At 48.2% G+C, this 12827-nt stretch overlaps 1 protein-coding gene across 1 annotated transcript in view; it reads right to left on the bottom strand.

Annotated features, from left to right (window-relative positions):
- Positions 1–12827, bottom strand: part of NUDCD3 (NudC domain containing 3) — a 95038-nt gene that overhangs the window by 57313 nt on the left and 24898 nt on the right. The window contains exon 3 of the mRNA XM_070952312.1: positions 11071–11203. Within this exon, the coding sequence (XP_070808413.1) occupies positions 11071–11203 (133 nt within the window). The remainder of the gene's footprint in view (positions 1–11070; positions 11204–12827) is intronic.

The following is a 12827-nucleotide window of genomic DNA, read 5'->3' as shown; positions in this document are numbered from 1 at the left end:
GATTTCCCTGGGGGCCCTCGATAGGAGAGTTTTGTTGCTCCCCAGCCCCTTCTAGTGACCAACATAGCGGGTCTTCCTCTATCGGTCTAGGTAAATTAATCGATATCTCAGGGCCAGAAACCATTGCTTCAGTGATAGAAGCCATCTTCTATCTCTTTAGCCATCTCTTTAGTCTGGGACTTCTGTTGCACCTTAGTAAACTGTTTTTCTAAGGCCTTGTGGCATCTCTTAGCGTCTTTATCCCAGCCAGAATGCCCCTTTGAAGACAGCGGGTAGGAAGCCTGCCTTTGCTTGTATTACTCCTGGTGGTTGCCTTGGAGCCCTTAGCATCAGGAGGTTGTACCCTGCAAGATCTGGGAGGGCTGTCATCTTGCTCAATGTCCGAGGACAGATCTGCCATTTTGTACCCTGCCCTAGTAAGGTTTACAGACCAGTCAGACGTCTTCGGTGCAGAACAGGGTCACGAGAGAGGGTTGCAGAAGTTGATGATACTTGCAGTACAGATCAAACTTCACAAGCACAATTATGACATAACTCTGCTATGCTGGGTGAATTTATGGCACGAGAGCTAATTAAGCTCCCAAGCACCGCTGCTGCGTGCCTCGAGATGAGGCCGTCAGTCGTAGCAATTAGGCGCGCAATTTACTTTTGGTGCCTCCGCAGGTCTCCAAGGCTGCCAGCCGTTATTAAGCAAACTGCGCTGTGAGAAGTTTGCACGAAGCGTGCATGTGACTGTGGCATGGGAGTGGAAGCCCAACTCCCTCTGCGCCGCTTGCTGCAGGACTCAATGAAGGGGCACGCGATCAAAAAAAATCAAGCCGCAAAATGCCCATGTGGCTTGTCTGCTGTAAAGCGGCACTGAGATGCCTCAGTGCCTTTGCGGCGAACCATTAGCAAAATGGCGCCAGAGTGGAAAATCGACTCTTCTGGCACATCTGCAGACAATAGAAGCCGATTAACTGGCGCGGGAACGAAATGCTCTCCCAGCACTCACCCAGAGTTTGCTGCGGCTCACCAGGCAGTGACTCAGGAGCCGCCTTGGGAATTGGGAGCGATGAGGTGGTGGCAGTTGTGCCGGCGGACCGGGGGAACCAGCTCACGCACTGGTGGCAAATGCAAGCGGGGAATCAGCCTTCCCGCTATCTGGAGTTGCCCTATAAAGGACAGAACTCCAGGTGCTGCTCATTGTTATTCAGAGGCGGTAACAATCGGCCTGGATCCCCAGGAACGAGTAGCACACCGCCAGCAGTGGAGGAGCCAGGAGCCAGCCAAAGGCTACTCTGCTGCAGACTCCTCTGTTTGACAAAGATTAGAAATTGTCAATTCCTCACATTGGTTGGAAATCCAAGATGGAATAATTCAACTCTGATCTAACTGCCAGAACACTTCTACACAGGTCTCTTTAGCTAGACTGAGTGGAAAAACTGAAGCTCAGCCGAGCAGAGGAGGCGTGGTTAACAAAAAAAGAAAAAATCTACACTCGGTCTCTGGCAAATAGATTCTCATCTATTTGCCAGATAACCCACGCTTGGATTCTCCAAGCAGCGTGCTGGAGAAGCTTTTGTTTTTGTTTCTATAACAGTTCACGAATATTCCCTTCAACGCCATCTCCAAGGCCCTCTATCACTATAATAAAGAGAATTCCTGGAATCCCTGATATTTCTGTTAACTCAACTTGGCCTACTTTGAAGGGCTGGTATTGGAGGAGGAAGTTTTGACCCATTTTTTAATGTTTGAGGGGTTCAGAGCATTTTAATAGCAACCACTGTGTTTCCAAGAAATAAGACCTACCCTGAAAATAAGCCCTAGCCTGCCTTTTACTTGTGCACCTAATATAAGCCCTACTCCCAAAGTAAGCCCTACTTAAGAGCCTGCACAGCTGGCTGGCTGCCCATTCTGTCTGGTTGCTTGCGATGCCAACACAAGGTGAGGCAACATGTCCAGCAGGAGCCCACATGGCCGCCAGCCCACTTCAGCTTGCTTGTGGTCGCAACGGAGCAGGAGACCAAGCGGCGCACTGGTACTGTGGCCACGAAGCAAGGCAGGTGTAGAGCTGCCCCACGCACCCCACACCAACTTACCTCAGGGTCCCTGCAGTCAGGCCATCCACACCCCGACACTTGCCTTGCGGCGGCAGCACCAACAGCCATGTCCAGCAAGAGCCCATGTGGTTGCCGGCCCACTTCTGCTTGCTCACAACTAAAACGAAGAAGGAGGCCAAGCAGCGCACTGGTGCCATGGCCACAAGGTGAAAGGGGGGAATGGAGTTCCCCACATGCCCAGCACCAGCTTATTTCAGGGCCCCCACAGCAAGGCCACCCACCCCTAACCCTTAATGAAATCATGTTTGACACCCCTGATTAAATGGTAGATTTAAAAGGAATTACAAACAAGACAAGATTAGTGCAAAAAGAAAGAGCTATTCCATCGAGTTCAAGAAAGGAATCGTGGAGGACTCTTGGGGGAAGAATTTTATGGCTTTCAGCAAAGAGAAGAAGTTGGATCTCTGTATGGTCTGAAAATGGTGAGAAGATTATGATAACCTCAGTAAACAGGTGGACAAGGGAAATGTTAAAAAGTGCAAGTGAAGATTGGGGGAGGCTTTGGTCTTACCGTGATACCCCCTTTCTCTGCGTCATCCCAGGAGTGGCCAAGAATGGGTTGAATCGTCTGTTTCCTGTTGAGACCGAGCTGTCTGTTTCTTTTAGCCACGCCTCCTGCCTCCACTTTCCTGCCCCTGTTTCGGCGAGGGCGTATCTGTAAAGACAACTCAAACCATCTATGCATTAGTTCCTGGATCACAGGCCAAGTGAAGCAGGGTGGGGCTTGGCCACTCCTGGGATGCAAAGAAAGGGCATATCATGGTAAGACCAATGCCCATTCTCCTGCAAGGTCCCAGGAGTGGCCAAGAATGGGACTTACCAAAGCCTCCCCCTATTCATGGGTGGGAAGCCGCTTGGCCAGAGCCTGAAGCCTCCCCATGAACACTTTGTAACACTCTTCGTCCAAATGATGCCTCAGCTGAGGCATAGACATCAACCTTATAATGACAAATAAAGGGTGAAGGGGAAGCCCACGTGGCGGCTCTGCAGATGTCCTCAATAGAGGCCTGCGTAGCCCATGCTGCAGATATGGCAGCACTGCGGGTGGAATGGGCCGTAATCCCCCTAGGAGATGGTAAGGCTTGAACCTGATAGGCCATTGCAATGCAAGCCCGCAGCCAACGGCCTATGGTAGATGGGGTCACCTTGGAACCTGTAGATGAGGGATGGAAAAGAGCTTCTGTCTGGCGAGACTGTGATGTTCTCTTAATATAAACCTTAAGAGCCCTCCTAACATCTAAGGTGTGCCATTGTAGCTCCAGGACATGGGAAGGTTCTGGGCAGAAATCAGGGAAGATGACCTCCTGAGCCCTACGGAATTTAGAATTCATCTTAGGGATGAATGATGGATCCATCCAGAGCACAACCCTATTAGGATGGAAAATACACAAATCCTGACGTACTGAAAGAGTAGCCAGTTCGGAAATGCACCTGGCAGAGGTGATAGCCACCAAAAACGCCACCTTAAATGTTAAGAGGCGCAAGCACACAGTACGCAAAGGTTCGAACGGGGCTGATGTAAGGGCCTAAAGAACTTGAGAGAAATCCTATGTGGAGTAGCGATGGACCACCAGAGGTCGGAGATTAGCAGCTCCCTTAATAAATCGCCTAAGAATAGGTTCATGGGCCAATGATTCCTCTTCCCACACCACAAGACCATTGACAGTGCTGCAACCTGCCTGCAGAGCGTGTTGTGAGACAGACTTTGTCCAATCTGTCCTACAAAAATTCTAAAACATGTGAAATTGTAGCAGAGGTGGGGTCGAGATCCCTAGCCCCACACCAGGCGATAAATGCTGCCCATGTGGAATCGTAAATACGATTCGTAGAAGTTCTGCGAGAGGCCTGGACGGTTACAATGACCCTGGAAGAGAACCCACGCTATCTCAGGAGTCGCCGCTCAAGTGCCAGACAGTTAAGTTGAGCCACTGGGGCTCCGGATGTTGCAAGGCACTTTGGCTGAGTGATATTTGTTCCTGAGGAATCCTCCAGGGCTGGGAGACTGAGAGGCCCACCAGGTCCGCAAACCATGGACGCCTGGGCCAGTGAGGGGCAACTAGGAGGAGTTCCGCTCTCTCCTGAATTACCTTCCTGACAACACCTGGGATCAGTGGAAGAGGTGGAAAGGCATAAAGTAGGCTGCTTGGCCAAGGGCTGTGTAAGGCATTGGTTCCCTCCACCCCTTGTGACGGGAACCTGGAGAAATACCTGGGAAGCTGAGCATTTTGTTGGGAGGCAAACAGGTCCACTACTGGCTGACCAAATCTGATTGTCAGTTCCAGGAAGAGCGTGGGGTGTAACTGCCATTCTGCATTGTCTATTGTGGACCGGCTGAGGCAATCCACCTGAGTGTTTGCCACTCCCGCGATATCCTCTGTGTTGAGGGAAAACAAATGCTTTTCTACCCACTTCCCCAGGAGCTCCGCTTCCGTCATGAGGCTCCTGGAATGAGTGCCTCCTGTCGCCCTTCTCCGGAGACTCAGGGCGGCTTACAATGCGTAACGGTTGTATGGTTACAATGCTTGACGGTTTGTGTGTGCCTAGGCTGTGACGTTGTCCATAAGAATGAGAACATGTTGGCCCTGTACTAAGGTCTTGAAGTGGTGAAGGGCAAGGTGTGCCGCCCAAAGCTCCAGCCAATTGATGTTGTGGGTCAAGTCCGCTGGGGTCCAGCGGCCCTGAGCCATGTGGCCCTGAAGATGAGCCCCCCAGCCAAAGAGGCTGGCATCTGATGTTATCGTGATGTGACTGGGCTCCCGGAAGAGACAGCCCTTGTCCAGCGCTGGAGACATCCACCACTTGAGGGAGAGCAACACCTCTGAGGGAACACATACCTTAGTCTGAGACCTGCTGTTGCCTGACTGTTGGTATGGGAACAGGAACCAGTGAAGGGTTCTTGCGTGCAGCCGAGCCCAAGGCACTATCGAGATGCATGACACAAACATCCCAAACAATCGTGCTAATAGGGCAATGGGGACCCGACGCTCTGTTGTTACCTGTCTGAGGAGGGATGTCAGGTTGTCCTTGCGGTCCTGGGAAAGGAAGTATTCTGTCCTTGTACCACGTGCACACCCAACCAGCCAGCCGAGGGTTAAATAAACTCTTCAAACACTCAACGTCAGTGATAAGGAACTTGGCAGCAACTCTGTGGCTGCCTGCCAAGAACTTTTACTCTGATAACACAGACAAAAATACACACAGTTTGAATAGTCCAGTTTGTAATTAAATCCACAGCAAAATAGGCGTTGTGTCCAAAGGTGCAAAGTAACTCGCCAGAGATTAGCTTTGTCCGTCACAGAGTCCGAATGGCCACCACACTCCCTTTTATAGCCTGTGGGGTGTGGTCCAGTGACTCAGCTTAATCTCTGGCACGCCTCCTTTTCTGCTGCGCATGCTTGTCTCTCCGACGCTGGCGTGGGTCCAACCACAATGTTTCTTTGTCACTATCCGACGGCTCGGAAACACCTGGCTCCTGGCCAATCTCTTCTCCTTAGAGAGACACCTGAGGCATTGCCAGAGAGGAGGGTCCTGGAGAGGGAGGCCTGGCCGTCTCCTCTCCTTCATGTTCGGAGCCTTCTTCCTCCGATAAGATAGGCTCGGAGGACGGAGCCACAACAGGAAGACCCGTCCCAGCCTGGTGTCGATTTCCATCCCTAAGTGTAAGAGTCTCGTGGTCAGAATCAGCTGACTCTTTGGAAAGTTCACAGAGAATCTGTGCTATTGTAAAACGGTGATTGTTGTCTGCAATGCCTCCCTGGTTTCCTCGAAGGACGCTTGCACAAGAATGTTGTCTAAATAACATTGTAGACAAATAGGAATTGATCGTAGATAAGCTGCTAATGCTTATCAAGGTTCACCAGAACCTTGGTGAAGGGACGGGGTGCTGACGCTAGTCTGAAGGCCCTGGTAGTGAGACTGCTTGAAGCAGAAGCGGAGATACTGATGATGTGCCAGGAGGATTGGCACATGGAGGTAAGCCTCCGTAAGGTCGATCGATGCCAGGAAGTCGCCCTCCTGAATTCTCTCTATGATGGTGGTTAGGGAATTCATTTTGAAACTTTTGTAGACTAGAAACAAATTTAATTTTTTTAGATTTAGAATTGCTCTCCATCCCCCCGAAGACTTTGGAACCATAAACAGAGTGGAGTAAAACCCCTGACCCCTCTGGTCCTCCGGAACCGCCTCAATTTCCGGAATTTCCAGCAAATGCTGGATGGCAGCTTCCAGAAGTCTTTCTTTTTCACTGCTTTGGGATACCGGACAGCTGACAAAGTGATTCGGAGGAAGGGAGAGGAAGTCCAAGCTGAGGCTGAGCCTCACTGCATTGAGGACCCAGAAGTCGCTCATGATCATCTCCCATTGGGGCGCAAAAAGAGCCAATTGGCCACCAATGGGTGCGCTTGGCATGTAGTCATCATGGTCTACGAAAGGTGTGACCTCCTGCCCCTCAAAAGGGCCGATTGCTCTGGAGGGTCTGCCTAGGCTGGGTGCGAAACCCTGTCCTATCCGTTTGGCGGTCAGAACATTGAGGAAAAGGTCATTGAGACTGTTGAAAAGAAGAGCTGGAATCAGGCCAATACAAAGACCTGCGATAATAAGGAACCGTGCGCCTCTCGCCCTTCTTAAGGGAGGATGGCAGAGCCTTCCTCTTGTCCTTGTTCTCAACTAATAAAGGCTATAGAGCCTCCCCAAAGAGGGAGCCCGCTGTATAAGAGGCCGAGGCCAACTGCCATTTAGACGTGGCATCCACCTGCCAATTGCAGAGCCAGAGCATCCTCCTTGATGTGATGGAGGAGGCCAAAGATCGAGAAGCATACTTAGCCGCAGCTAATGTTGCATCTGCAGAAAATTGTATTGCTGCAATCAATTTATTCAAGTCCTGGTGGAGCCTGGTTTCACTGGGTGGAACCCTCTGTTGCATCTGCTGGAACCACAGTAACGAACTGGGATTAAAAAATGAGGCTACAGATGCGGCCTTAATCGCCCAGGCTGAGGACTGGTGCGCCTTGCGCAATGTCAATTCCACTTTTTTATCCTCTGGTTTCAGCCCCTCCACTATATCGCCAGATACCAATGAGGGGGAGACAAGTGATGCCACTGGAGAATCTACCATGGGCAAAAGCAGTTGGTTTTCCAATGCTGGTGTCAGCTGGTAAGACCGCCTGGGGTTGGGAAGGATGCTGATAGCACCCGTTGTTGTTGCACTACATCAATGAAAAACTGTGACGCCGGAACATTCTCCTGTACGGTCGCCGGCTTGGAGAAAAGGAGGTCACTGGGATTTGTGGGTCCTGGTGAGCTGAGAGAAGGGTCTAACCCCATCCCTGCTGTCACACGTACCTTGTGCAGAAGAGATTTAAACAGGAGGAAAGGCCGGAAAACATTGGATGTTAACCCTTCATCCTCTGATAAATCCACCACTCCTTGACTCCCTTCTTGTGTAAGTGAATCTTCGCCATCAGAAGATTCATCCTGCGATTGGGACTTCTGCCTGTAAGACAGGTCTCTTGCCAAATGCTCTCCATGGGGAAGACTGGTGAGAGCCTCAACTGGAGGGGCTATAGGCCTGAGAATACTGCTCAATTTATCCACAATTGCCTGAGAAACAGTTTGCGCAATGAGCAATTTGAGATCAGCAGGTAAATCAGAAGTATAGGTCTCACCTTGTCTCAAACCACTTGCAGCCGGTGTGAGGGTGGCTGACACTTCTCTTCGAGGAGCTGAATGTTGAGTTGCAGCAGCAGCAATAGGAGCAGCCGCAGAAGCTGGGCAGAAAACAATCTTGCACAAGAGAATCATTAGTATTAGGAGACAAGTTAAGGGAAGCCTCACTTGCATCCTCTGGTGACATGGGCGGAGCAATTACAGGCTGATTAGTCAGCAATCTCTCAGAGGAAGAAGATGAAGAAGCTGGGCGAGAAGTACCTTGTTCAGTCCTAGCATGGATGTGTTGGGATTGATCTTTCTCTGCTCTGTGAAATTGTTTTTCCAGAGCCTTATGTCTTCTGCTGGCATCTTTTTCAGAAGCTTTGGAATGTTTTTGCTTCCCTTGGGCCTCAGTTAGGGGAGTGGCCTCTGGAAACACTGCAACATTAGTTGCCAGATTCAAATTACTGGAACCTTGCTTCTTGGCTCTATGCCCAGTAGCTCTTCCCTCCATTTTGCAAGTTGAAAAATGCAGCCGTTACAAACTGTTTGCAGACTCCTGTAGCCCAAAACCTCCTGCAATCAGTATACCTAGCCGAGACCAGGCAGGGACTTAGAGCCAATCAGGCTAGCAGGGAATTCTGAGTGTGCCTAGCCGAGACTAAGCAGGGACTCCAATGGCCTCCACTGAGGCTGTGGCTCTTAGGTATGTCCAGCAGCCGCTGGGTAGGGACTCCACGCCTCTCTTGAGGCCACTGCCACTGAGTATGCCTAGCCAAAACTAGGCAGGGACTCCCTCTCGCTCCAGCGAGGAAAATGGGCCCTCAAGGACTGTAAAGTCCTTAAAGCAGCAGCTTTAAAAGCCAGCTGCCACCTCTAATCCTTAAAGGCAGAAAAATAGAAAAGGAGAAAAAAATTTATAAAGCTCACGATCCTGAAGATCAGAAGTGACCAGGAATGCTTTGAAATGTCTTGTTCAGGTTAAGACCGAGCCGAAACTGGGGCAGGAAAGTGGAGGCAGGAGGCGTGGCTAAAAGAAACAGACAGCTCGGTCTCAACAGGAAACAGACGATTCAACCCATTCTTGGCCACTCCTGGGACCTTGCAGGAGAACACATCGGCAACTGTTATTTCCTGAATTGGAAGGCAACATCTGTGAATGGATTGCTGATAGTACGGCAAAGGCTTTGGTTGTGCGCAGGGCTGATATTCAAACATATGCCCTTGCAATGGCACCAGTGATGGGTTGCTCCCGGTTCTGTCTGGTTCTTGCGAACTGGTAGTAAAAGCAGCAGGAGGCTCCGCCCACCTGCCCGGATGTCATAATGGATGATCTGCACATGTGCAGAAGCTTCTGCATGCATGCGCTCCCGTTGCAAACTGGTAGTAAAGGTAAGTAGAACTGACCCGAATGGCACCAGTTAGAAATATCCCCAGAATAATTCAAAGCATCACAACACTGGCTGGATGGCTTCCTTCATTGATATGAACTGTCTCTAAGATGATCGCCAACACTGTTTAAGCTGGAAGATACTATACTTATTAAAAGTGCACTTGCATTCAAGTCCTTTGTTGATGGCATCGACTTTTCTAAATACCAGCTCTCCAACATGATTGCTATAGATGAAACTGTAGTATTTATGGGCCAAGGATCTCAAACGACAATTGATCAGAGGGGTGCCTCATCAATCTACATTCCCTCCACTGGTTATGAAAGTGCATGTGTTACTTGTATTTTGGCAATTCGTCTGGATGGAAACAAAGCCCCACCTCTAATCATCACTAAGGGCAAGAAAGATAAGATTGAATGTTTCAGGCATTTATATTCTTGAAACCAAAAAAGCCTGGTGCACAAAAGCAGTTAAAAGGAAGTGGGTCGATTTAATACTGCCACTTTGTTTTGCGAGGTGGCCAAAGAGGTCTGCTAGTCAGGGATTCAGCCAGCACTCACTGCGCTAAAGACATGAAGAAGTTCCTTGCAGAGAGAAAAATAGATCAAATAATGATTCTGCAGGAATCTATCTCCAGACTCTTGATATTGCAATAAACAAGCCATTCAAGGACCATTTGCACATGGAAATCAATGACTACATTGAAAATAGAATGGAGAGAAATCAGTGTGAAAACTTTGTGAAGCCTAGCCTGCTAGACGTTGTGACTTGGGTGAAGAATTTATGGGATAAAATGACTGACACCTGTGTTGCCAATGTAATACAAGCAGGCTACATGGACAAGAAGTGCTCATTTAAGGAGACCTCTCTTGCTAGACATGAGAGATTGGGACAATGGTTCTATAGGAAATGGAGTCGCAAGAAATTCAGGCTGGAATTCAAGGTTTGGAGAGTTATGATGTTCCAGAAGATGATATGACTGTATTGGGGGGAGGGGGGGGTTGAGAGAAGAGGGGGGATTTGTTAGGGTTTGGCATTGTGGTTGCCTTGGGGGTGGGGGTGGGTTAGTGTGAGGTGTGGATAGCCTGGCTGCGAGGGCCCTGAGGTAAGTCGGTGTGGGGTGGATAGGGCGCCTCCACCACCCCCGCCTCACCTCACCCTGCCTCACCGGTGTGTTGCTTGGCCTCCTGTTCTGTTGCGGCTGTAAGGAAGCAGAACTGGCCAGTAGCCATACGGGGTCCTGCTAGATGGGGCTGCTAGAGCCACAATCGCAAGGCAAGGCAGGTGTCGGGGTGTGGATGGCCTGGCTGTAGGGGCCCTCAGGTAAGCCGGTTAGCTCCACCACCACCCCTAGTCTCCTGCTCCATTGCAGCCATGAGCAAGCAGAAGTGGGCATACCATACATGGAAAAAATAAGGCCTCCTCTGAAAATAAGTCCAAGTGCTTATTTTGGAGCCCCAAAAAATATAAGACCAGGTCTTATTTTCAGGGAAACAAAGTAGCAGCATTAAGCCCATTAAGCCTCCACATTGCAGTTTTAATTTAAAAGTGGAAGGAGGGTTTTTCTCCCCAAATTTTGACAACACAATCTCCACAAACTGGCAAGAATGTATGAATCCTAGAAGCTATCTAGACCTCTTCTAACTGAGGACACCAGGAATTGAGACCTGCGATATGCAATCAATATACTGTGGTTTTCCCTTTACATTTTAATCTGGCTAATGGCAATCCAGGCTTGTTTAATGCTGGGGGATGGTTGGAAACGACTGCAACATTCTGCAAGTTTGGACTGCTATAGGATAGCATCATTATTCTTAGCCATAAAAGCAGCAAGGGAAGAATTCTAAACAGAGCTACAGTGGACATATTATTAGGAGAGGCGGGGACTCTTATCAGCCAGTGGGCCAAAAAACTTCTCATACTCTCATTACCTGTCTCCCTTTCAGAATATGCTTGGGCACTGGAACTTTAATTTCCAGGTCGCTATAGTCCTGAGACCAAGTGTAGTTTTCTCGCACGGCTCCATTATAACTGTCAGGATTTGCCTGGAATTGTTCCTGTTTCCTAAGGAAAAACAGAGAAAAGAATGAATTGGATCGACATAAGAACATCAATAACCCTTATAAGGAACATACCAGTTCTAGGAGGCTCTCAGTCCACCTTTACCAAAACCTTTCCCAAGATGCAACTCTTGCTCCTATTATCACCTTTAGATGACGATTTACATCCAGCCTTCTGCACACCTGAAACATTATTGGCTTTTGACTCTCAGTATTATTAGGCAGCAGAATTATACTGGCTACAGACAGAGATTCAAAACTTTATTCTAATATCCAACATCCAAGGTGAAGAAGCTAGTCTACATCAAGTTCCATTAAGGCTGGCTGATGTGCCAGCTTAAAATGAACTTTGGAGCTTTCCCAGAAATAAGACAAGTTTTGACACTCTTTAGTGGCAGAAAGCAACAAATAACAGAAATTGATTATGCTAGACAAGAATAACTGTCTTTATTCAGAAGGTGGCTATGTCTCTTTAGGTTATTCAACTTCACTATCTTCCCCTCCCCACCCCCTCTACATACAGAAATCTTGTCTAGTTCTGGGCAGCCTCCAAGACAAAAGGAAAAGTTAAAAATAGCATAACAAAAGGGTAATGCAGTCAGACTTAGTAACATGGGAGAGAAATCTGTTCTTCCCCAAAGGCAGAATCATAACATGGGGACAGCATAAGACAATGGAACCCCCCAAACCACAAAAAAATTGAGTGGAAAACTAACTTTCCCCTCAGTTTTTCTTTTTCCTATGTTTGACATTTGTATTTAATTCTACTATTTAAATTTGCTGAATTATCACAGTGGCAGAAAATACTTGGTCCTGCCTTTTCTGAGTCATTGGAAAATCCAGGCACACTTTCCTTGGTCTGGGGTCATCCAGGGCTGCGATACAGAAGTAGCCTTGGCTTCCTGTAATGGATTTGTGAGAACATTCTTGAGGAATAGGGTGAAGAGATGCTGCCTAGGGAAAGAATGGGATAATTTGCTACAGGCAACTCACCATGGCCAACTTGACATGGGACAACTTGCTGAGGGACAATTCATTATTTAAAATAATTTTAAAAATAATTTTAATTTTTGTCATTCACATTTCATTTTGTCCCTCCTTTGGCATCCTTTCTTTAATAATTTGAATCCACAATTTCTTCAATATTAATGCAATTCTTGTCCCGCAGCAAGTTTTCCTGCAGTAAGTTGGCCATGGTGGGTTGTCACAGACCTGCCTAGGGAATGGCTGGATAAAAGAAGGCAAAGCCCGCAGCTGCATAAAGGTGCAGAGGAAAAAATCTTAGAAGAGACTCCCTTCTTTAAGCTCTCAGGCTAAAAGGGAGATGGTGGCAGATTTGTACTTTCAGACTTGCAAGATTAACGTCAGTGTTTACAGGTAGATCAGACAGGAAACACGACCAGGTGCGCTAATTCTACTTAATTGTAAGGCTACATTAACAGAAAAGTTCGAAAGTATAAAATTCACTAAGAGAAGTATGTAACCACTTTTCAGCTTACCAAAACTAAAATGTCAAACATTTTGAAAAGAAATTAACTTGGTTAATCCAAAAGAACTGTGGGTGTTGAACTGCTCAGGAAAAAAAAATAAGCCACTTACATAAATTATACCTGAGCAATATTTAAAGT

The sequence above is a fragment of the Pituophis catenifer genome, unplaced genomic scaffold, assembly GCF_029215685.1.
Source record: "Pituophis catenifer annectens isolate HBS135680 unplaced genomic scaffold, rPitCat1.0.hap2 SCAF_12, whole genome shotgun sequence".
Lineage (NCBI taxonomy): Eukaryota > Metazoa > Chordata > Lepidosauria > Squamata > Colubridae > Pituophis > Pituophis catenifer.
Note: the sequence above shows the minus strand (reverse complement) of the source record. Positions and strands in the feature narration are given on the sequence as shown.